The sequence below is a fragment of the Rhizophagus irregularis genome, chromosome 7 (assembly GCF_026210795.1).
Source record: "Rhizophagus irregularis chromosome 7, complete sequence".
NCBI lineage: Eukaryota > Fungi > Glomeromycota > Glomeromycetes > Glomerales > Glomeraceae > Rhizophagus > Rhizophagus irregularis.
Window position 1 is genome coordinate 3,118,087 of NC_089435.1, and position 25,722 is coordinate 3,143,808.

Genomic DNA, 25,722 nt, shown 5'->3' on the forward strand with positions numbered 1-25,722 from the left:
TTACTTTATTAAATTAAATAAAAAATAAAAAATAAACAAAATACAAATACATTATGAAAATTCCCTCCTTATTAAAACAACTATTGCTCTATAAGTTCAGGTTCATTTGGAGTCAAACAACCTAAAAAAAAGCAAAAAAAAGAAACATAAGAACGTCTAACTTAATTGGAAACAAAACCCCCCCTTCATATAGTATCTGCAATCGTCCAAGTCACCAAAGGTCAGCATTCCTACAAAAAAAGAAAGAGAACTCCAGAATGTCTGACCTACATAAAAGAAAAGAATTATGAAGCATCTGATGAAAAAGAAACCAAAACAACAAAATAAATCAAAACTGACCTACAAAAAAAGAAGACTCTAAAGCAACAAAACTGAAACAACCTACAAAAAGAAAAGAATCCGAACCCAACTTACAAAAAAAAAAAAAGAAAAAAGAAACTGAATCTTCTCACAAAAAAAAATCTGCTGGCCTATGAAATAAAAAAAGGGATAAATATAAATAAAAAAGAAAGGGGAATAAAGAATAAATCAAAAAAAAATATATTTTTTAAAAGAGAGTAACGAAGTTAGGAAAGTTAAAAAAAATTTTTTTTTAAAGGGAGGACGTCAAAGTTAGAAAAATAAAAATTTTTATAAAGAGGAAATAGAAATAGAAAGAAGAAAATTTTTTTTAGAAAAAAAGAAGAGTGGGAATAAAAGAATAAAAATCAAAAAAAAATTTTTTTTTAAGGGAGTGACGAAAAAAAATTTTTTTTTAAAGAGTGATGAAAAAAAAAAATTTTAAAGTGAGGTACGAAAAAAAAAATTTTTTTTTAAAAGGGGGGGTGACGAAAAAAGAAAAAAAAATTTAGAAAAAATAACAAAAATAAGACAAGAGAAAAGGGAAGGAAGAAAGGAAGATCGGAAGATCAAACTCATCAAAGTAAGGGTTTATAACGTACCATAACAAACAATAAACAATCACGTGATCTCGTGTTATGATACGAGATTTGTAACTAAACAACTCAAAATAGTGTAAATCATTCCACCTCTTACAGTATTCACAGGTGGCAACCTGCTAGGTTGAAAGGAAAATACGGATTGGTGCGTGACATCTAATTGTTTATGGACACTATTCCCATGTTGGTAGTAGCATAGGATTAGACTAGATACCTTTTATATAGAAGTTCGGGTCTGTTCTGTAATGGATGATAGCAAGAAGTAGGATAAAATCCCTTTCGAGGGTATATATCCTGTTTAATTGTCTATCCAAACTTCACAATAAATAAATAAATAAATAAAGTTTAAAAATCCCGTATACATTCCGTATGATTAATTTTTTCCGTATACATTTCGTATACATTAGTTTTTTTAAAAATGAATTGCTTATTAAATATACGAAATTTGTATACGGAATCTATAGAAACGTACATAAAATGTATACAAAACGTATCCTTTCCGTATACATATTGTAAAGAAGTTAAAATGTCATCTTAAACCTCACGAATTATTACGTATTCAGGCCAATATAGGGATAAAATATTTTTTTTTTTAGAATAATAAAGAATACTAGTCTCTACGAGACACAGGTTCGATTTGGTATTTATAACCTTTATTATCATAGACAAATTCTAAAAAAAAAAATTCACATCATATTAAATTATCATGAATATACAAAGAAACGAGTTCAATAATAAATAAATAAAAATTCAAAATTTGTTCTTATTATCAGAAGAATGATTAATTTATAATTAAATTATAATTTCAATATGAAGTCACTTAACGCTTAGCGTTTTTAGTGTGTAAACAACCCATTTAGTTATTCATAAATCAAAATCTTTATTATTAAAGTTTCCTATAAGTATACCGTGAATACACAAATTTGATTATTTCTTAACAACTAGAAAAACTTCATAATCATCCGTTTTAAATTTATTTAACGGTATACCTACATCAGGATAAGAACTGCTATAACTCCTATACCATCCATTGTTAACAGACAAACCTAAATCATTTCCACTACCAAACAACGGACCATAGTTAATATTCCCACCATAGATAGAAAACTCATCACCATTACTATATCCTACTTTTGCGCTTTGTAGGTTATCTTTATTTGCAAATGAGAAAATAAAGCTATCTCTTGTAGACTTCCATGCACTATTTGAATCCCCATAAAGAAGATTGTATCCTCCAACTATTTGCTCCGAATTTGCAATCTTTACTATAACTATAGTAGCTCCTTTATTATCACATTTAGCATGAAATGTCGCAATTGTATTACCATCCCTACTAGCACGATAAAGTAAATTGAAATTATAAGGAACATTCTTTACATCATAGTATGACTCATTTTTCTTTTCAATCCAGCTAGAAAAAATAGCAAAATGTTTGTTACCAACGATAACAGAATCATAAACACATTTTGGTTTCCTGGGAGATTGTAAATCCACATTCAATTTCTCATCTGGTGCCATGTGAAATACAAGTATACTATTAACTATATCCTTTGGCAATATTTCTTTAAAAGGATATACTTTAGTAACAAAATCTGCTGAGGGGATTTGATAAAATCTTATTAACGGAATAAATCTATGAATGGTTCTTTCCATAATTACAATTTCTTCTTTATTCCATTTATTAACATCTTGTTGAATAGTAGGATGCTGAGAAAAACACCACTTAATCAAGCTATTCCATATAATAATTTCATCCAATGACAAATCATCTCTTTTTAAAAGTAATTCTAATAAAGGTGCTTTTAAATTGATGAATTTATCAGATTTAAATAATAAATCTGGTTTAGTACAAATTACTTCAAGACAATAATTCCATAAATCTGTAAAAGTTTCATGTAAATAGATTGTTTCAAGAATTTCGGTAGGATTTTGTTGTAAAAATTCATGTTGATGTTTAATAAAATATTCCTGAATACAAATCACTAGTCTTTGGATTTTAAGTTCATCCGCTGTCGCCAAAAGCTTTAGAATATCTGGTCCCGGCAATTTCTCCAAATCTATCTTTCCACAATAAATAAACCTAAATATTAAATGAATATTGCGTCATTAATTTTGACATAGACTGTATATAATATTATGTTTACTTTTAACTTTATTATTACTTGTTTTTTATTACCTTAAAATAATTTTAAAAAATTGAGGAGAAATGTTAGGAAAATTAAAAATATATTTTCCATCCTTTTTCTTGGTCAATTCTTTAGAAAAAGCCGTACGAAAATATTGAGACCTGATACATAAAATAATTGAATGTGAATGTATTTCTTCTACATTTTTATTTTCACCGGCGTAGATAATAACGTTATATTCTTCATCAGTTTTAAGTAAATTTTCATAATCATCAGCAAGTTCCTGAAAATATTCAAAGGACATTTTTTTTTAAAAAGAAAAAAAAAATTTTTTTAAAAAAAAGAAAAGGAAAAAAAAGGACTTGTATTACTTGTATTACATGATCGACGTTTTATTTTACCTTTGTTCATATGATTATTTTAAAAAAAATTGTAATTTCAAAAACTATAAATAGTTTTAAAATAAAATAATAGCAAATATAAAATGAATAATTAAAAATTATAAACTACTGGTTAGATTTTTTATAAAAAAATTTGCCAAAATCTGGTTAAAAACTGATTATTAAAATCGGAAAAAGTTGCTATTAGTCAGTAATTAATATTGTTTATTTGAACTATCATACTATTCCAATTCAAGATGAATTGTTTTTAGTTAGTAAACTAAATTGCCAATGTGATCTATTAGTATTGTTCTATTTCAGTCATTTCAAAGCCACAAAAATAAACATAATATGGTAGAAAAAGAAGTGGCTTGATTGATAATATTCAAACAAAAAAATAATAATATTGTTAAATGGAAGATTGTTAGTTAATTAGAAAAAAATTGTTTAAAATAAAATTGGTTAATTAAAAAAATTGGCAAAAAACAAATGTCATCGGTAAATATGCTGATCTACAAATTTTTCCAAATCAGCCACAATTCCCGGGTGATCTGCCATTCTTTTTTTTTTATTTAAATAACTTTAATTCGTAGAAAAAATTACAGGCCTCTTCGGTATCAGTATCAGAATCAGAATCAGATACTGAATCAGATACTAAATATATATATAATAATAATGAACAGTCATTTAGGTCGCACAAATTTCTAACAAAGGTGATTTTTTTGGAAAAAGGAAATTGTTTATTACACTAAAGATGATAAATATATATAAAATTTCATTTTTAAGGTAACACAAATCTCTTGGCAGACCACCCTTAATTATATTATCAGTTATGTTAATTAATAAATATATATCTATATAATTAAAAAAAATTGTGTTTGATGTGATTAACGTTTAGATTAGCCTATAGGATTATCCAATGTGTTGTTCATCTGCGCCTCTGCACCTGACCTATTACGTTCTGATCGATATATACAATGTTTAATTACTAATGTTGTGTAACATTTAATATGATCTATCGCGCCTGATCTACGCTTAATAGTTAAGACCACTTGATCGGCAAATTCATTCTAATTTACTAATGTACGTAAGAATTAATTTTTATTCTCGGTAATCACCCTTTCACTAATACTTATAAATGATAGGTAATTAACTTTTATAGGAATAACAATAGATCAGTATAATCTATATTCTATATAATAAATAAATTTTAATATAGAAAAATAAATTTTTTGATCGGTAACTGACATTTTTCTAACTATCTTTAGCAATAATGATAGATCCCTATAACAGGTGTTTTTTTTTGAGATGTATTTTTCAATTATATAGATTAATATAGATTTTTTTAACAATAGAACATTATGATGGTATTTTTGTTTTTATATCAATAAATAATGTATTTGTAAACACATAAATAAATAATAAATTCTACAATACTGCAACATCTCCTTCGTGTAATAATAAGATTTGCATCAAATTTCCATCTATATAACACATCTACTTATCTATATAACAAAAAAAATTTGTCTGACGTTTGGATTTGTCTCCGTATAAATAATTTGAATTGTGTAACTTGAAATTCCATGCCATATAATTATTTATGGTCAAAAACTATTCGATTATTAATTTTTTTTGTTCGATTTTTTTTTTCAAATATTTTTAACTTTTTTTGGTTCCTTTTTTTTTAAACTTTTCAAACCGAAAAAAATTTTTTCTCCCTTTTATTTCAGTTTTTTATTAAATAATCCTCATTGTTTTGGTCTTTTAAGACCAATTTATTTTATTTTATTTTATTTTGATCTTTTTTTTTAGACCGTATTGTTATTTTTTTAAAAAAAAAATTTTTTTTTTTCACTCTTTTGGATCGAATTATTGTCCTTTTTTTTCAGAATTTTTTCGTACTTTATTTTTTTTTCGGATTCCTTTTTTTTCGGAAATTTCCCTTTTTTTTAAACTGATTTCTTTCTTTATCCTTTTTCTTCCCCCAAATTTTTTTTAAATTTTTTTTCTTTTTCTTTCAATTTTTTATTATTATTAAATAAAAAATAAAATACTATATTAAATATATATTTACAAAATTATTATTTTTTTAAAAAAAATCAACATAACATATTAGATATAGGAAAATTGACCAACGTAGTAAGATTTTTTCAATTAAATTGAACGCTGGACAAATAGTTTGCATAAAACTAAAAGAAAAAATAAAGTTAGTAGGGAACGGAAATTACATGTAATAAATAAACAAAAACAAAAAAATAAAAAACATACCTTAGTAGTTACAAAGAAGAACCGAAAGACCAAAAAAAATGAATTCACAAATATAAAATGATCAGCTCATTAATTAGCCAATAAAATTTAATGTACAAATTTAATAATGAGGTCATATCACCGGGTAAATTATATAGGTTCAATCACCCTAGGTGAAAAATTATTAAATCGCAAACGTCAAATCATTAATATAAGCTATATTATAGTAAATATAATTTATATCATTCTAATATTATAAATATAATTTAAAAACAAAAAACTACTATAAACATCTTTAATTAACTTAGTATTACATTATAATACTAATTTTTCTATTTAAACAAACTCATTGGTCCCGGTGCGAAGCAACGGGCGACTGCTAGTATATTTATTAAGAAAAAAGGAAATTTCGTTAAGAAATTGCGTTAATAAATATAATTTACCCTCTTCAGAAATTCAAATAAGTATAAATATATGAAATATTAATATTTAAAAATATTAATACATCATTTCTTACTTTTATTTTAAAAAATTAAATGTAATAAGAATATGCAATTTATTAAAATTATGCGTAAAACACTATATATATTGATATATGATTAGACAAGTTCCTCTAACTACTATTAGTCGAACTCGAGTAGATTACTTAATAAATACAAAAAAAAAATTATAAGTAATAAAATACTATAAACTAGAGATTAAATCAATTACAAAAAGGATAGAGGATTTTAAATGTGAAATTATTTATTCCAAAAAATATCACGTTATTTTAAAAGTGTAGCGTGATTCATTATGTTAATAATAGAACTATTTAATATTATTAGGAAATTTTGACACTACTTTTACATAATTATTGAATAAGCAGCTTTGAAATAATTTTGCCCAAATTATATATATATAGTTATACAGTACATATCATAACTAGTGTTTATAGTTGCGATATATTATATAAAACCATTTGTTTAACAAATTATATAAAGAATGATAAAATGAACAATAAAATGCTATAGAACAAGAAAATGAATTTAATCACTTTCATTTAAAATGCTTTGTCGTTCATATATTACCATATTGTCTATTTTACATTGACTAATATTATTCCTTTAATTAAAAGACCATACGTCAGCTTTGCATTGCGATAATGTATTTGCTGCATACTTATTATCTCACAACAAGAAAAATTGATTGTCTTGACCCCATAGGTGTATTTATGGGCGAATTCGGCAATTTCCTTAAGAGAGTCATCTTTATATGAGTGCCGAAAAGCCCAGGTGTGCCACATATTGCCGTTAATTGACAACGTTAATATTTTTTCGTTTTCGAATCCTATATATTTAGTTATTTTTATCATTTCCTTTCTTAATACTGATAAAAAATAAATTTCAAGAATATCACTTACCCATCCGTCTGAAACTTCAAAAAGTTCATTATGCCGGAGAAGCAGGTTACCTAGTGTAGTTACCTAATGTACTTTCCCTGTCCCTATAAGGAATAGCTCTTATAATTAACGAGAAGCAAGAAAGTAAAAAAGACTTGCCTGTTTTTCCCATTAAGAGGATACTAACTGGATGTCGAACATCTATTTCAGGATCCATTTCAGAACTCATTCAGAGTTATATTTCAGAATAAAAAACAAAATGATACCTTTTTTATATGTTATTCAATCATGCGATTACTACGTTACGTTGCATTGCTCGACACTGTAAAAGTAATGTCCAAAAGTATTGTATTGACATCTTATATTAACTAAATTTAGCTAAACTAATTGTCGATGATACATATAGTTCTATATTTATAAAGAGTTGGAGCTCGTATCGGTCCGGAGACCGAGAAAAATCCGGTGACCAGTTTCTAACATAAACCCGGTTTGAATATTTAAATCGGTTTGTATAGAGACCGGTTTAATTAGACATTTCATAACTTATATAAATAGCCTTTTATTATTTGTTACAAAAAACTCGTGTATTAATTTTGTGATTAAATACAGTTATTTCAACTACTTTTTTTAAAAAAAATTCAAATCATACAACAAATCATAATATGCACGTGACTTATAGTATCACATGACTAATCACGTTTATAATATAACTAACATAAATCATAATACATTTATTTTATAGGTGCTTAGTTTAGTTTTGTTTTTGTAATTCGTTCTTCTAACAGTTGCTTGTAATCCCGGTTTCCGTCTTCATGATAAAAATAAAAATAAATTATTTTATAGGTAGATAGATCATAGATAAACTGTACTGAAACCGATTGAATTAAGAAAAAGCTCATGCAGTACAGTACAGTGCATATAATATATAAGTGTTGTACTGTACAAAAAAAATTAGTACAGCTTAAAATTGGATCACGTGATTCAAATATTATAATTTTTTTAACAAAAATTTTTTCGCAAGATAATCTTATTTATTGAAATTTATTATATTAAATACACTGTTAAACTAAAAGCAAAAGTATACTTTATAGTGATGTGAGTTTATTTTATGTTTATTAAAGAGATTGATTAATAAATTCAAAATCAAAAATTTTATTTTAACGTGACTAGCAGTAAACAACACAATGAAGGTAATCTAATAATAAAAATAAAAAAGAATTACAATGGTGAAAATGTACTGATAAATAAAGGATAAAGAGAATAAATGAGAGTAAAAAAAAAATAAAGGAGATATAGAAGAATGGAAATAAAGAAAGAGGATATGATGAATAAGAATAGATGATGATGAATGGTAAGGGTAAGAAATGGATAAAGAAGGGACAAAAATAAAGAGGGTGAAGATCAAGGACAAAACCCATAAAAATAAGGAAAGATCAATGAAAGATCGAGCACGAATCCATAAGATTAATGACAAGACCATAAAGTTTAAAGAACAAAAAGGTAAAATAAAATGAAAAATGACAAACCCCACAAAAAAAAGGATGAATAAAAGTTAGTAAGAAATGAAATATAAGAAACAAAAACAAAAAAGAAAAAGAAAAAAGTACCTTTGACTGCAACTTAAAAATCTAAGAAAATAAAAGTTGACGACCTATAAAAAAAGAAGGAAAATAGAGACGAAATATAAGAAACAAAGCAAAAACAAAAACAGAAAAAATTAAAGATCTAAGAAATAAAATGGTAGGATTAGTAATAATACGAAGGTAAAACAAAATTAAAGAAAAAAATATCACTTCATTTACCAGTCTCCTTCAGACTCCTTGTTTGGAAGAGCACACTACCTGAAGAAAAAAATAAAGGTTAGTAAAAAATGAAAGTTACCACAAAAGACAAAAAAAAATCATTTTTTTTAAAAGCTAACCCTTAGTATACCTTTCTGAAATGTGGACGAAAGACCTAAAGAAAAAAAGAATATTGCTAAAGAAGCCGACACGTCTGAAAAAAAAATTATCTGATCATAATAGGTTGTACGAACACAACTAGCTGATTGTACAGTCGCCTCGGAAAGTATCGCCCAATTTTTCGTTGTGTAATGATACACCCAATTTAAATTATTTATACCCCTATTTTTATTATTTTAAATGTTTTCCTCATAATTTTATGACCTGATGAACACGTTGCACAGTTAAAAAAATTATGTCACATTATACCGAATTATCTCCTCTGGAGAAAGGAAAAATACTAGCATATATGGAAAATTTTAACCCTGCACAAATAGCAAGAAAAATGGGGCGTGACCCTACCACAATACGTAGATTTATTGACAAATACAAGAAGACAGGGGTGACTGAAAATTTACCACGATCAGGATGGCCACCTGCTCTCAATAATAATGAGAAAAATGCACTTATAAATGAAGTTAAGAAGAATAGACGCGAACCTTTACATGAAATTATTAATACATTGGGCTTAAGTTGCAGTCTAACAACTGCTAGACAGACACTATATGATGCTGGAATCCATTCCCATGTTGCAGCAAAAAAACCTTTTGTATCAAAAAAGCATGCATTAGCTCGTGTTAGTTGGTGTGAGAAATATAAAGAAAAAACAATCCAGGATTGGAACCAAGTTATTTTCTCTGATGAATCAAGTGTTGAGATTGGCAAGCAGTCAAGACAGATAAGAGTTTGGAGACATACAGGGGAAAGGTTTAACATTGAATGTTTGACACCTACTTTTAAAAGTGGTCAAAAATCAGTTATGGTTTGGGGATGTTTCCTGGAGGAATAAAAGGACCATTAATTTTTTGTGATGAAAATAAAGAAGGAGATGAAAAAATCAATTCAAACACTTACATTAGAATCTTAAATTCACATTTATATCCATTTCAACATACAGTTTGCGAATTAACAGGAAGAGCTGCAATTTTCCAACAGGATAATGCACCTATTCATACCGCGAAAATAACCAAAAATTGGTTGAAAAAGAATAAAATTGCAATTATTGATTGGCCAGCAAATTCTCCTGATTTAAACCCAATAGAGAACATCTGGAAACAATTAAAAGACAATATCCAGGCCCGTAAGACCTTTCCAAGAACTGTGAGTAAACTTAAAGTTGCACTAAGTGAAGAATGGGAAAATTTGGATTGTTCCATTTTTGAAGAGGTTGTTGCTTCGATGCCACAAATAATCAATGCAGTGTTAGAAGCAAGAGAAGGGCCAACACATTATTAGTTATTTTAGAAATTATTTTTTTACGTAAAGTTTAATAAAAATCAATAAAATTTGGCTATTTTTGGTATAAATTTTAAATCGGGCAATACTTTCCGAGGCGACTGTACATCTGCTCATGTTAATAAAGTACAAAAAAAAATAAATAATACTGGTTTTTTTGAAAAATTCAAATTAAATACAGTTTTAAATTACACTCTGGTCTGGTACTTATAACTTACCTTAAACAAAACACTGGTTCACCAGTTTGAAGCCAGTTTCAGTTTTTGTAACCGGTCTTGGATCACTACAGCTATCTTACACAAGGCATAATTTGTGTAAAAAAAAATTTCTCGTGTATTAGTAGACATTGGATTTTTTTTTCCTCTTGTCTCATATACAGCCAGCTAATAACATTTCGTAAAAAAAAGTATATAAGTCGTCATTTTGCAAATGGAGATAAATTCGCAAACATATTTCCTGTTGGTATTGAGAAGGACTTGCTTGTTAGCAATTTCAAGGGCCCTATTAACTATTAAGGCATCATAATTTGAATAATATTATAAAAAGGAAGAACCTGTCATGTGTAAAATCTTCTGTTTTCTGAAATGCAATGTTACTTTTAATCAACTAACCATATATGTTAAATGATGCAAAACATCCAACCAGCAAAATGATCAACATAGTTTATAAGCTGGAGTTTTGCGCACCAAATCCTAGCTTATAAACTATCCATGGGCATATACAGCCCACGGGTTCTGATTTGTCTAAAAGTAAGGATATTATTGTCCATAATGAAGGACATTATTGTCCTCACTTTGTAAGACCATGGTGGTCCTGGAGGACATTATTGTCCGCGCATTATTGGAGGACCATGATGGTCCTCACCATGGAGGACATTATTGTCCTCACATTACATTATTGGAGGACCATGATGGTCCTCACCATGGAGGACATTATTGTCCTCACATTACATTATTGGAGGATCATGATGGTCCTCACCATGGAGGACATTATTGTCCTCACATTACATTATTGGAGGACCATGATGGTCCTCATCATGGAAGACATTATTGTCCTTGCATTATTGGAGGACCATGATGGTCCTCACCATGTAGGACATCATTGTCCTCACATTATTGGAGGATCATGATAGTTCTTATTCTATGAATAATTGAAGGACTAATAAATAGTAAAAAATGATAAATATGTAATTTGTAAATTTAAAAAAATTACATATTCAGTTGGCATAAAGTTCTAATCATACAAAATATAATAGAATACCTGTATTTACCACTTATTTTATAATAATAATAAAAAATAAAAAATGCCAATAAATTTTATTACACATGATTTTATAAAAAACCAAATTGTAAAATTTTAAATTGCTTCTAAATTAATATTTAAGTAGCTTTCCATATAAATAACAAAAGATGATTTATTTGACCAAAATGATGAAATTACATTTTGAAATTAATTTGAAATAGAAAAAAAAAATTAGAAATTAGTATTATTACAAAAAACATATTTTTTCCTCCAATATTATACCTGCCTTATAAAAACTGAAATTTAAGTAGTTTTAACCTTGCTTAATAACTTTGCTTAAATATAAAATGACCATTTCATTTGACTAAAATAATGAAATTATACTCTAAATTAGTAAGCAAAAAAATAAATCATAATTTTTTCTATAAATATACTTGTAAAAATTAAGTAATAGCATAATAAAAATATATTAATAGTAGAGAATTACTAAACTTAACCTGGGGGAATTTCCCTTTATTTCAATTTTTAATTAAAATATTGACTTGTATAGTAATTTAAGAATAAGATTATATGTAAATTTATGAAAAGAAAAGGTTTTATTAAGTTAAAAAGGGTAGTTGTTCAGATGGTTTTTGAGAAAATTACATAATTTTGATTTTATAGTTAAATTGTATTTTTCATGATAAAAATTTTTTTTAAAACCAAAAATTGCCAAATTTTTATGCGATTAATATCCACTTATATTTATTTTATATATTTCATAAAAAAAGTTTATTTTTTTTAAATTTTTAAGGGGGGAGGAATTATCCCCCCGGTTAAGATTAGCAATACTCTTAATAGTAAATATAAATATATATTATGTGACCATAAAAAAAATAAATAAAAACAAAAAAAAATAACAATAACAAAAAAAAATAACAATAAAAAAAAATAACAATAACAAAAAAAAATAACAATAATAACAAAAAAAACAACAATAACAAAAAAAAAAACAATAACAAAAAAAAAACAATAACAAAAAAAAAAATAACAATAACAAAAAAAAAAAACAACAATAACAAAAAAAAAACAACAATAACAAAAAAAAAAAAACAACAATAAAAAAAAAAATAACAATAACAAAAAAAATAATAAAAAAAAAAACAACAATAACAAAAAAAAATAACAATAATAAAAAAAAAATAACAATAACAAAAAAAAAAAAATAACAAAAAAAAAACAATAACAAAAAAAAATAAAAATAACAATAACAAAAAAAAAACAACAATAACAAAAAAAAAAAAATAACAATAACAAAAAAAATTAACAATAACAAAAAAAAATAACAATAAAAAAAATAACAATAAAAAAAAAATAACAATAACAAAAAAAAAAAATAACAATAAAAAATAACAATAACAAAAAAAAAAAAATAACAATAACAAAAAAATAAAAAAAAAAGGAAAAGAAAAAAGAAAAATAAAAAACCAATCATTACATACAGTAAATGATTTGCATGATCATGACAATTGATCACTTATAAACTTAAAATTTACATTATTTTAAATTAAAATGATCATTTTTTTTCACCTCTATCATATTTAAATTTATTTTTCTCTCTTTTCCAACTTTTTTATTTTAAAAACTTTATTATTTTCCTTTATTTTAATTTTATTATTTATTTTATTTATTTTCTTATTTTTTTATTTTTATTTTTATTTTTATTTTTATTTTTTGTTATTATTTTTTTGTTTTTATTTTTTTTTAGTTTTTTTTTACTAAAAATAACCATATAATACATATGGCCTGATTTGTCTACCTTTAATTAAAATATTAATTTTATTACATTTTTATTATACAAAATACTATATAATATACAGTAAATTGGAAATGAGTATTAAAAATTTTTATTTAATGTTATTATACTATAATTTGGTAAATATTTCTTTTAAATTAATATAATTCTTAGTACTTACTATATATGTTAAAAATTTGTATCTCAACTTAAAACGTAAATATCTCCAGATACAGTGATCCAATCGGCAAGCTCTTTTTTCGTTCATATAGACCAGATCAAAGGCTTTCCAAAGAGCCTAAATTTATAAAAAAATGGATCAGTGGATCCCAAGATATTTGCATTTAAGCATGTTAAAAAGTTCATACCTCAACTTTAAACGTAAATATCTCCGGATCTAATGATTCAATCGGCGAGCTCTTTTTTCGCCTATAAAGTCCAGAACAAGGGCTTTCCAACGAGCCTAAAATTATAGAAAACGGATAAGTAAATCTTGATATATTTGCATTTAAAGATGGTAATACAAACTCTGACATAAAATAATTATTTTTATTGTTTGAAAATATCTATTATGATACCATCTTTTATATGATATTTTTATTATACTTTTATAAACATTTATAGCTACTAAGGCTATATAAATTTTTATTTTACTTTATATTTTATTAAAATATACTTACTTTTTAATAATATATGTTAAAAATTCCATATATATGAGAAATGGGTTTTTTATTAGTGAAATGGGTTTTTTTACAGCTCTTTTACATTTAATAATTTAAGTTTCACAAATATAAATTTTGTTCAACTTATTATTTAGTCAAGTGATCATCAATCAGATGATTTTTTGGTATTACAAAACAATTTTGAGTAACAAAAATTGCGAAAATCAATCAATAACTCTTTTTAATGCAGAGTAAACAAATCAGCCCATATAGCCCATATAGATAGCTTTCTTCCCCAAAATTTTAAAAAAACATAACAATTCTGCAGTAAAATTTTATTTTGCTTAGTTTTTAAAAAAATGGAAGATAAACGAAATATACAAATAGCTGAAAATAAGTTTCCACTTATTGAAGGCACAGAACAACAAATTTTTTTACGAACCACATATATAAATTATTTAAATTTTAGTGAAGGTCTTGCCGCTCAGTTTTTTACTGGAAGAGATATAGAAGTTCAACATAATATATTACAGAATAATTTCAGTTTAACAGACGAAGACATAAATAGTTGGGGACCAAGGGCCTCTCGTTATCAAATGACTCCAGAAAGTTTGCTTTTTTTTTACACACTGCTATATATTCTGCTGTAGAGGGTTTTGCCACAGCAGAGCATTCAACGGCTGATAAAAGAAATATGTTGGCAACATCAATAGCAGAACATGTGACTTCTATGGATTTGAAACAGCAAAAAATAGAAGAGATCCAAAAAGCAAAAAAGCGTTATTTGGAGTGTACTCCTGAAAAGGAAAAATCTAAGACGGGAATAAAGCACAGGTTCAAAAAAGATAAGAAAAAAAAGAAAAAAACCCAACACCATGATTCTGATTCAGATTTCACTTACCAATATGGGAGTGATTCTGATGATCTATTAGATCAAACAATTAATGAACTGATGGAGAAAGCTGCTGATGAGATTATCTCAATTGACCAACCAATTGTAGATCCAATGAAGATGATCAAATCTGGAATTAATCTTGATAACAGCCCAAATGTTGATCAATCATCAAAAATGGAAATCGTCACGGATACACCAATTATGAAACAGATTGAAAAAACGCCCATGCTGCAGGCAATTTCTCAATCACAGAACATCATAATGGATTTGACAAAATCTTCAAATAAAAAGAAAAAGTCAAATAAAAATTTAGTTCAACAAGCTATTACAGGTCATATACCAACTGATGAGGGTACATTGCGAGTCAGAGACATTTTGGTATATGATATTCTGGTATCCTGGACGCCAGAGGAAATTCTAAAACAATTAACTCTATGGGGAAAAACTATTAGTATGCAAATGAAATAACAAAGAAAATACCAGACAGTTCGTTTGTCAATAGAATTGAGTACCTTCCATTTAGCCCAATTCGAAGTTAATGAAATCCTGTGTAAACTACAGATTTAGGGAGGATATCTGTATGGTAGTTTCCAGCTAAGTGGACTCTCAAAGAAAGAAAACAACGCAAGAAGTTCCAAGCTACGATTAGAAACATTCCAGATTTTATGACGTTAGCAACTTTATGGAAAGATAGCTGCCCACATTCATTCCTTTCTGCCGTAAAAGGTTTGAAAAGTTTTAAAATTATACAAACAGTTAAGGGATTGTAAGTTTATTGTTTATTTTGAAAAGTGGGTTGATATGCGCACAACATTAGATAATCAATATACTTGGGAACAAGTGAACCTGTCTTGAAATCAACACGTACCTCCAAAGCAACCAACAAGGTCACAAGGTAATAATACTAACAAGAACCAAAGAACTTCAGGAAGTCAACAGACCCAGAAAAAACAGCAGAATTCTTCAAAGAATTCTAAAAAGAAACCACAAGAGACGAAGTCTGATAAAAAATCCAAGAAGGATAAAAAAGACAAATTTCGTAAAGTATCGAGATCAAAGGTCTTACGGAAATTATAGATGTTTTGCGTAAATTAATTTAGTTTAGATTAATTTAGGTTTCACAAATTTATTATTATATTTTACTTGGTGCGATAAATAAAAAACTAATTTTATTCTAGTCAGGTTTATAGGGCGGAGGATATAGGTCATTTTCCCAAATTGAGGATTATGACACTATAGTGTAGGTATTAGATAGAACTTATATAGAAACTAGTTGAATAGTTTTCGTTTTAGTTCACCATATTGCCTGCCTTCCTATGTATAAGTCATTAGACTTCCCATATGTATTGATCTTTACATTTATCACTAATAAAAAAACAAAAAACAAAAAACAAATCAGTTCATGTATATTTACTATAAGATTTTTTGTTTGTTTTTAATATTTTTTATGTTTTTCATTACTTTTATTAATACTTAGTCCTAATTTTTTTTGTTTAAATCAACTTCAGAGTATAATTTTACCATTTTATCAAATTGTATAAAAACTACATTTAGAAGATGTTTAAAAATTTTATTATTTTGTTTTTTATAAAATCATATGTAATAATTGGTATTTTTATGTCCTAATTTTTTTTGTTTAAATCAATTTCAGAGTATAATTTTACCATTTTATCAAATTGTATAAAAACTACATTTAGAAGATGTTTAAAAATTTTATTATTTAGTTTTTTATAAAATCATACTATGTAATAATTGGTATTTTTATTTTTTTATCATTATAAAGTAGCATATAATATAAAATAAAAAATTTTTTAATCATTATTATACATCAATAAGAAAATTAATTTAAATGGATTTTTTTAAAATTAATGGTACTAATAATTACTAGTGATAAATTCAGGTATTTTATTATATTTTGTATGATTATAACTTTATGCCAATATGTAATTTTTTTAAATTTAAATGTTTATTATTTTTTATTATTAAATAATTTTTTAATATGAAAACAAATGTTCTTTATAGAACCATCATAGTCCTTTAATAATGTGAGAACAATCAATAATGTAATGTGAGGACAATAATGTCCTATCATGGTCCCCCAATAATGTAATGTGAGGACAATAATAGTGTCCTCTATAGTGAGGACCATCATGGTCCTCCAATAATGCGTGGACAATAATGTCCTCCATGGTGAGGACCATCATGGTCCTCCAATAATGTGCGGACAATAATGTTCTCCTACATAGTAAGGACAATAATGTCCTTCATAATGAGGACTAACATGGTCTATTGTCCTCAATATGAGAATGATAATGTCCTTGATGGTGAGGTCCAGTATAGTCCATTATTATGGACAATAATATCCTTACTTTTAGACCAATCAGAGCCTGTGGGCTGTATATGCCCATGGGTAGTTTCAAAACTCCAGCTTATAAACTATGTTGATTATTTGGCTGGGGTGAAAATATCAATTGATAATCAAAATCTTATGTCTGGAATTTTGGCAGTGTCCTCGATGTGTATGTCGCACATTTCATGGGTTATGTACAAATTAAACTTTCTGCTAACATTCTTTTTTTTTCATGTAAGCTTTTTACCTGTTATCCTTTATCATGCTATTAACTCAAAAATCTTTTGAAGAAATTTATGATTTTAATGCGTACAATGTTGTTTCATATTTACAAAAAGAACACTGTATAAGTGGAGAAGATTCTCAAATTTTCTACCGGAAAAACATCGATGGCCATACGCTTCTTCACTTGAAATATGAAGAACTTAGGAATTCGTTCAAACTTATGCATGAACAAGCTAAAAAAATAGAAGAGTTGATTGAGAAGATTAATGAAGAGAGAAATTGGGAAAAAATTTGTCGAGTGAAATCACCAATAGATATTAAGGACAGATTAGAACACTGTGGCATCCACATTGATTCCAACCAAGCTGCCAAATTGGAGGAGGCCAATATTACCGGAGAAGAATTAATGTTCGAGGAACCTGAACATTTTTCAAAGTTAGGACTCGGCAATGTCTTGACACAAATTAAATTTATTAAAAAAAGAATAGGTGAAAATCAAGTCCGAAAAATTTTCTTATTATTAAAAAAGTTTGATGAAATACTCATCTAAGTCTCTAGCAGGAAAATTGATGCTACAACGTGCGTTCTGCAATAGTCTTGTTCGTGAAAACGATGAGATTACATTCTGGAAATCAACAAATGAGAAAGAATCTCTTGCCAAATTATGTGCGCGCAATGGAATAGCATATATAAAATATAATAAAAAAATATTTCTTAGTTTCAATAAGTTTATGAAGGCATATCTTAAGGTATTTGCTAATTTTAATAAATGGGGTGTTCAATGACTTCAATTGTACTAATTGCATGCTCGCCACAGATAAATCATTCTTCATTTCAAAAACAACGTTTCAAATTTTTTATCGGAGATAGATCTTACGAAATGCTGAAGCAAGAACTAAACCTGAATGAATATTTGCCTGAAAAAATGAACGAATTAAATGTAACAGGTTCGGAAACTTTATCACGTTTAAATATTAAAATGAGAATTATCTATCTATTATTAACCCACTATATGGTACATCTAGAAAAATCTGGATCATCGCATGAAAGTGTGTCTACAACGTCAGAGAATATGGAAGAAAAAGAATATATTACGAATCAAGCTGTTCTGCTTGGTTTTATTCGAGATAAATTCGTTCAATGGCTTTCATTTATTTCGGATGATATATTAGAAACCCAGACGCTCGAATATTGGCTTCTTTCCTATGTTTCCGAAATGGAGACCAATATCTGGAATGAAAACATCTCACCAAGTGCTTGGTTATCATCTTGTTTTGCAATCACCCCAGAAACAGCTGATACCATTGTCAATAGTGTTTCAGAAGGTTTTTTGCAAAATCAAACACCCCAATACTGGATTAATGAATGGATTTCACAACAAACTAACCCTCTTTCATGCGAATTTAATTCTTTCATTGAAAGTGCACCTGAAAATACCTTGGTTTCATATGGAGGATTACCAAATCTTTTTGTTGTAAATAAAATACCAGCAAATGGTGATGATGAGGAGCTTAATTTACTTTTGTCTGAGAAATCATACCAGTCCTCTGATAATCATACCTATTACTTTCACACCACTGACCGGAGGTCTTCTGAATCTATTATCAAAGATGGCATTGATGTGAGCAAGTGTCATGGAAATCAGGACTTTGGTAGATCTGCATCATTTCACCTTAATGACGAATTTAGATGGGCAGCCGAGTGGGGGCGAAAACGTTTTCTGAACCCAAATTCATGTGTAATATTGGTGTATGACATTCCTGCTGAATTACTGCTAAAACACGATCACCTTGATCTAAGTCAAGATCTTGAGAAATGGAAGCGTGTGGTGCGAAACTCTCGTGACGGGAAATTTAACGAAGCTGATGATCACTTCTCAGTATATGGTCCCCAAGCAGAAAATGTTAACATTTTGATAAAGAATAAACGAGCAACACCTCGACCATCTTCTAGCAAAAATCAGTTGGCACTTAAAGGTAGAAAATTGACAAAGCATGTTGATAAACAACTTATAGGAGCTATCATTTATAGGACAAAATAACATTAGGGTTAACTCAAGAGTTTATGTAATATATAAAATTCAATGATACAAAGAGTACACCCGTAGTATCCTCGTAAATAGTTATGAAGAAAGACAAGGAGAATATATGAAGTTGCAAAAAAAATATTTGTCATTTTGCACATTGCACTGTAATGGCGGTATATTCGCAATTTTTTATGTATTAGTTGTTGCTTTTGGCAACGATTTATTTTATTGAATAAATTATATAGTCGTGTAATATACACAATAATTATACTGCTATTTTTGTTACATATGAATACATGCATTAATCGGATGGATTTTGTTATCAATAACAAACATACTATCACTAACAGTGTCTATTATTTCATGCATGCAAATGCACGGCTCCATCAAGCAACGCCCGAAGTAAGATACTCGATATCTCTGTCCATGTTTGTATTGCAATTCTGACGCTAGATAACTTTTTTCACAATAATATTTTGTACATTCCACAGCAACTGCAGGGTTTATTTCTCAAGCTTTAGCCTGAGATCCGGTATTTTCTGGATTCGATTTTTCTACACTTCGTCACTTCGTAGTATGTGAGTGAATTTATTAAGTATTATAGAGATGGTGGCAGTGGTTACCCAAATTATGATAAGTATTTTTATTGACAATGTAGAAGATTAAACAACTGATCCTGCCAGAAATTAACTGATCTTGAACAACCGTCACTGAAATTTTATCATGTGATTATATTCGAAAAGAAATCAAATTATACTCGGATTGGTTATTGGTGAAAAATCTATACAACCGAAGTGCATACTGTGACCATTTTTAAGAAGCATAATATAAAGCAAGATGGATTGAGAGCAATAAAGAATATCTTGAATGAAAAGTTTGGCATCAAGATTTACTTTGTCTTACTAGTAAGAGAAATAGAAAAATTTAAGTTTTGGATTCCCAAGGTAAGAGTAATTAAATATTATTATCAACTATGACAAAATCTGGTTCTCCAACGACAGAAGCTGACATGTTCTCAGATTTCACAAATAACAAAGCGTTACGAAAATAACCACACCAAAAGTATTTGTAGAAGCGTTGGTATAATGACTACACGTGATTCCTAACACGTGCCTTTATAAGCTATCTTTGCATGATGATCTCCTGTAGTTGCTCTTCTTTTTATGATTAGTAATTTTTTTAATTTATTTTTTTTAATAACCATAATAGTAATTTTTTAATTTTTTTTTTTTTACAATCAGAATTGTTTTCATTTAGTAATTTTTTTTATTAAACAATTTATCTTTTTTTAACGATAGATCATTTGGTAAATTTTTTTAATTTTTTTAATTTTTATTATTATTTTTTTTTAATAGATCGTTTAGTAACTTTTTTTTTATTTTCTTAATAGATCGTTTAGTTAATTTTTTTATTTTTTTTAACAACAGAATCATTTAGTAATTTTCATTTATTTATTTTAATAATAGATCGTTTTTATTTATTTTTTTTTTCTAGAATCAAATTTTTTTTCCAACAATAGATCGGACTTTGCCCTTTGGTAACTGACATTTACTAATATTAATTAATAGTTAATTCCCTATTGTTATGCCAGTTCTTGTATGCTTATAAAAATAAGCGTATGGGTGTATGTTAAGCAGAAGGATTATGAATAAAATAAATATTAAATAATGTTAATGAACGCAAAGTGAAATAAACTATATGAAATTATTAGTAAATGTATCACTGTCGATCGATTTACGAAGGTTACACAATAAAATAAAATGAAATTTCAGTCAAATGCGAATACGGTATTGCACACACGGGCATATACACTCAGACGCAAATACTGACTCACAAATATAACAAACTATAAAATAAACAATGAGATAATTTATTTAATAAATGCTTTATTAAAATATAACAGAATTATCTATTATTACATTGATTTAGAACGCATGTATTTATAACAATAAATTCTATGCTAATCATGTTAAGAATATTAAATAAATGCTATATATTTAACAAATGTAATATGTTAAATATGTGTTATATATTTAATATGTTGCATATGTTTAACATGTTAAACATATTAAACATTCGTAACATTTGCAACATTCGTAACATTCGTAACATTCGTAACATGATCGCCGGTCATGTGATTATTCGATTAACACTATTATAAAAAAAATTTACTTTTTTTTTTGCTTCCCGGTAACTGGCGTCATTTTAATATTATTAAGTAATAGTTCTATCAATTTTTTTTAGTAATAACAATAAGTTTTGGTGATAAGAATATTTTTTTTTTGTAACAATAGATTTGATAATGGGAATTTTTTTTTGATATAAATTTTTTTTAAATATATTACTATGATATAATCTTCTGTAATAATACATTCGTATGATAATATTCTTGATGAGAAATTTATATTTTTTTTTGGAACAATTAATTATTCGAGTCTGAATAAACCATAAATTCTATAATACTTAATATAATAATCATATTGTAAATATAACTACTGTATGTTCAGTATTATATTAAATACAAATCTACATGATTGTAAAAGTTAAATAAAATAATAATGCTCTAACCATTATATATTAATAATTAGTAAATACATTAGCTCATTAAACTAGATAAATTCATTACTGTAGAAAGTTATTTATGTTTTATTATAAAGAAAATTTTAAATTTTAATGAAAGCCTAATTAATAGACTCTAAATATAGGTAATTAGGTGCCATATTACTTTATTACTGTAACATTGTTTTTTTTAATCCGGTAAATGGTTTATTTTAAGATATCTATCAAGACTTTGCTTGTCCAATTTAATTGAATATTTCACCCTTTGTCATTAATAATTTTCGCAGTTGGTTTATCATTCTCATAGTTCTCTGCAAAATCCAAGATTTAAATCTAAAATATTATATTCCTTTATCAATGAATTAATAAAAAAATTAGTTACGTTCTAATTATAATTCTTAAATTAAATGTAAATTTACGAAAGTGACTTAAAATTTGTAGAAGCTTACCATAAAAATTAGAAATCCTATCTTATTGAACGAAATGTTTTTTTTTTTAGAATTGTGTGCACATTAAATTTATAATTAATTATGTTTGATATTTGCACAACGGAAATCTCTGCGTAGTAATCATTGTTTTTTTATTGTTCCTCTACATTCTCGGACAACAAAGGCTTTTTAAAAAGGTTTTATGGGTCATATAATTTATATATTAATTGATTAAGAAAGTCAAAAAAAAAATTTTATTATTTTCACGCTAAGTTAATGCAACTGCGCCATATTATTGTCCCCACGTGAATTTTCTGCAAGAAGGAGCCGAGCAATACATAGAAAGGTAACCCAAATAAAGTGTAGATCCTTCCTTTTTGTTAATGACAGGCGGCATTATGTCATTCCCTGAAGAGATACATAGAGCTAATAGTGAATGAGTGCCAATCTCTTGTTACCTATTTATATATTGCAAAGTTCCGTTACTTCGATACCTATAGAATTTATTTATTCTTTGATGGAATTCTTGTTAAATTTCATTCCAAAATAAGCTTCTAGATTATTTACTCGCAAGGAATGAATGCATAGAATTTTTCATGGAAATTTGGAAAAAAATTCCGTGTTAAATTTTACTACATATATATATACTAGAAAGTTTACTTGAACGTTACAAATAAATGAAATTTTTATTTTAGATAATTTGAAGTAATGGAGCAACCAGTATATTATAAACATAAAATTGACTTTTTAATATCGGACAACACGCCTTCAATTCAGCCGACACAAAACTCACAAAACATATATAAGAAATGTAATGAATGTAATAGAAAAAGAAAAATTTTTGATAAAAGTCACGAGATTTGTCACGTGTGTTACAATATAAAGACTATACTTAAGCCTAAACAAAGTGGAAACAAAGTTGTTGACGATTTTATCAGATATACTCAAAGTAATTATGCTTTTATAGAAGATGGTAAAATGGAGCTTATTCCTTATGATCAATTCACCAATATAGAATTTATTGCTGAAGGAGGATTTAGTAAAATTTATAAAGCTACTTGGGTTGATGGTCCTATCAATAATTGGAATAGGATTAAAGATGATTATTGGAATATTACTCGTAGAAAAAATTATACCGTTGTTCTCAAAAAGCTTAACAATTCTAAAAACATTACACCCAAGGAACTGAATGAGGTATGGCAAATTCTATATGTTTTAAATCTTCAATATGATGATGATAAATTAATTAGTTCAAGATATTTTATCAGATTTATTCAGATAAGAATGCACATAAAAGTTATATTAGTAATTATTTTGGAATTACTCAAGATCCTATTACCAAAGATATTATAATTATTATGCCATATTATAATTCAGGTGATTTGATACATTATATAAGTAACGAATTTTATAATATTAATTGGGGAACAAAGTTGAATAAATTATGTTATATAGCAATTGGACTTAATAATATACACAAAGCAAAAATTGTTCACAGGGATTTACATAGTGGAAATATCTTCTTCGATGGACATACTGCGCATATAGGTGATCTTGGAATAAGTAAATCTGCAATTGAATGTACAGAAGATAGCAATGAGAATTATGGTATTATTCCTTATATGGCACCAGTTATTTTTCAAGGGCAAAAATATACAGAAGCTTCGGATATATATAGTTATGGGATGATTATGTGGGAATTTATGACAGGTAGAAGGCCTTTTTGGAATGAAAATCATGATATTGAACTTATAATCAAAATATGTGATGGTTTACGACCATCAATTGTTACAAATGCACCTAAAGAATATATTGAATTAATGAAAGAATGCTGGCATTCTGATCCAGAACAAAGACCAAATGTTAATAATATATCTGGCAAAATTTGGGCAATGTTTATAAATGAAAATGATAGTACAAGTTTAACTAAAATTATAAAATCATCAGATATTGGACCTGTAACAATAAATAATCTAGGCGCCGTTTATAAGAGTAGACCTTTAAGTCACATGATTCAATCTGCAATGTCATTAAGGAGTTCAAGAAGTCAATCTATCGGTAAATAATTTTATTATACTGAATACTGCAGAAAAATTCTGACTTTTTTTTTAATAATTATTTAGATCCATTAGATCCATTTTATTATTATCAGAAAAATAGCAAGGCATCTTCTGCTGGTAATTACTCGGGTTTCGTTTAATGTGACGTTTGTATTAATATTAATAATATTATAATTTTAAAGATAAAAGAAAGGTTGATAAAGGTTCGGTTGAAGACAGTAATATCAACGGTATGATAAAGTTAGATTCCATGCATAATTATCTAATAAAAATTGATAACCCTATATATTTTATTGTGTCTTCAATTATTTTAATTTTCATTTACGAATTTTTTTTAAAAATACAATTTAGATCAAAGTATTAAAAGGAGAAAATTATTTGAGAATGAAAATTATGGTAAGCAAATTCTATTTTTAGATAAATAACATTTTTATTATTATGTAAATTCTTAACTTTAAATAGATTTAAATTCTTCTTTAGATTATCTTACGAAAGAAATCGAATTAGATATTAACGCAAATATGAGTCAACAACAACATAACGGTGAGTAAATACTCTGTTTTTCTTTTAAAAATATATAAATAATAGTTTTAATTTTTTTTTAATTTATAAAAATAGAATATGTTACCAAGGAATTTGATATAGATATTAATAATATTGATGAGTCAAATTTATAGTATTAATTTTTATATTAACTTGTGGTTGTAGTGTAGTCTAACCTTACATTATAAAAGTTTGGGTTAGTTTTTCTTTTCTCCATTTTTTTTTAATTTAATAGTTGAATATTAGTTATATGTATATGTATTTAATATAGCAAATAGAACGAATTTTCTTTTTATGTATTCGTAAACAAAACCTTATTTTTTTTTTCACAAATGACATAAATTTTACGTTAGATACTCACGCCACTTTAAAGGTTTTGTATAAATATATTTTTTATTGGCTCAATGTGAGCACAAAATAATTTGTCTTTATTTAATGTATAATAATTTTCGCGAATTTATTTTGAATTGCAAAACGTATACTTTTATAATTATTTATTTATAATATGATTTTTGTGCAAATAAAGAGTTTGATAATTCACTAATAAGAAAATATTTTATTTGATGGTCAAACGTAATATATTTTTTTAATGTTAAAAATTAGCCCAACTATATTATATGATTACAAGGTTGGTAGCGTATGTGTCTATTATG

The 25,722-nt window shown here is 26.6% G+C and overlaps 4 protein-coding genes across 4 annotated transcripts; 3 read left to right on the forward strand and 1 right to left on the reverse strand.

Annotated features, from left to right (window-relative positions):
• Positions 1-13,451: 13,451 nt before the first annotated feature.
• On the reverse strand, positions 13,452-13,857 carry OCT59_027452 (uncharacterized protein; the record flags this gene model as incomplete). Its single annotated transcript, XM_066136984.1, has 2 exons — positions 13,452-13,619; positions 13,690-13,857. The coding sequence occupies 2 exons, from the start codon at positions 13,855-13,857 to the stop codon at positions 13,452-13,454; spliced, it is 336 nt and encodes a 111-aa protein (XP_065993414.1).
• Positions 13,858-14,342: 485 nt separating this feature from the next.
• On the forward strand, positions 14,343-15,955 carry OCT59_027453 (uncharacterized protein; the record flags this gene model as incomplete). Its single annotated transcript, XM_066136985.1, has 3 exons — positions 14,343-14,571; positions 14,634-15,256; positions 15,755-15,955. The coding sequence occupies 3 exons, from the start codon at positions 14,343-14,345 to the stop codon at positions 15,953-15,955; spliced, it is 1,053 nt and encodes a 350-aa protein (XP_065993415.1).
• Positions 15,956-17,490: 1,535 nt separating this feature from the next.
• Positions 17,491-19,494, forward strand: OCT59_027454 (uncharacterized protein; the record flags this gene model as incomplete). The annotated part of the gene is made up of 3 exons (XM_025311569.2): positions 17,491-17,941; positions 18,012-18,202; positions 18,271-19,494. The coding sequence occupies 3 exons, from the start codon at positions 17,491-17,493 to the stop codon at positions 19,492-19,494; spliced, it is 1,866 nt and encodes a 621-aa protein (XP_025170347.2).
• A 3,680-nt stretch (positions 19,495-23,174) lies between these two features.
• OCT59_027455 (uncharacterized protein) lies at positions 23,175-25,203 on the forward strand (the record flags this gene model as incomplete). Its single annotated transcript, XM_066136986.1, has 8 exons — positions 23,175-23,660; positions 23,735-23,843; positions 24,294-24,524; positions 24,590-24,643; positions 24,709-24,756; positions 24,878-24,922; positions 24,989-25,069; positions 25,145-25,203. The coding sequence occupies 8 exons, from the start codon at positions 23,175-23,177 to the stop codon at positions 25,201-25,203; spliced, it is 1,113 nt and encodes a 370-aa protein (XP_065993416.1).
• Between the last annotated feature and the right edge of the window lie 519 nt (positions 25,204-25,722).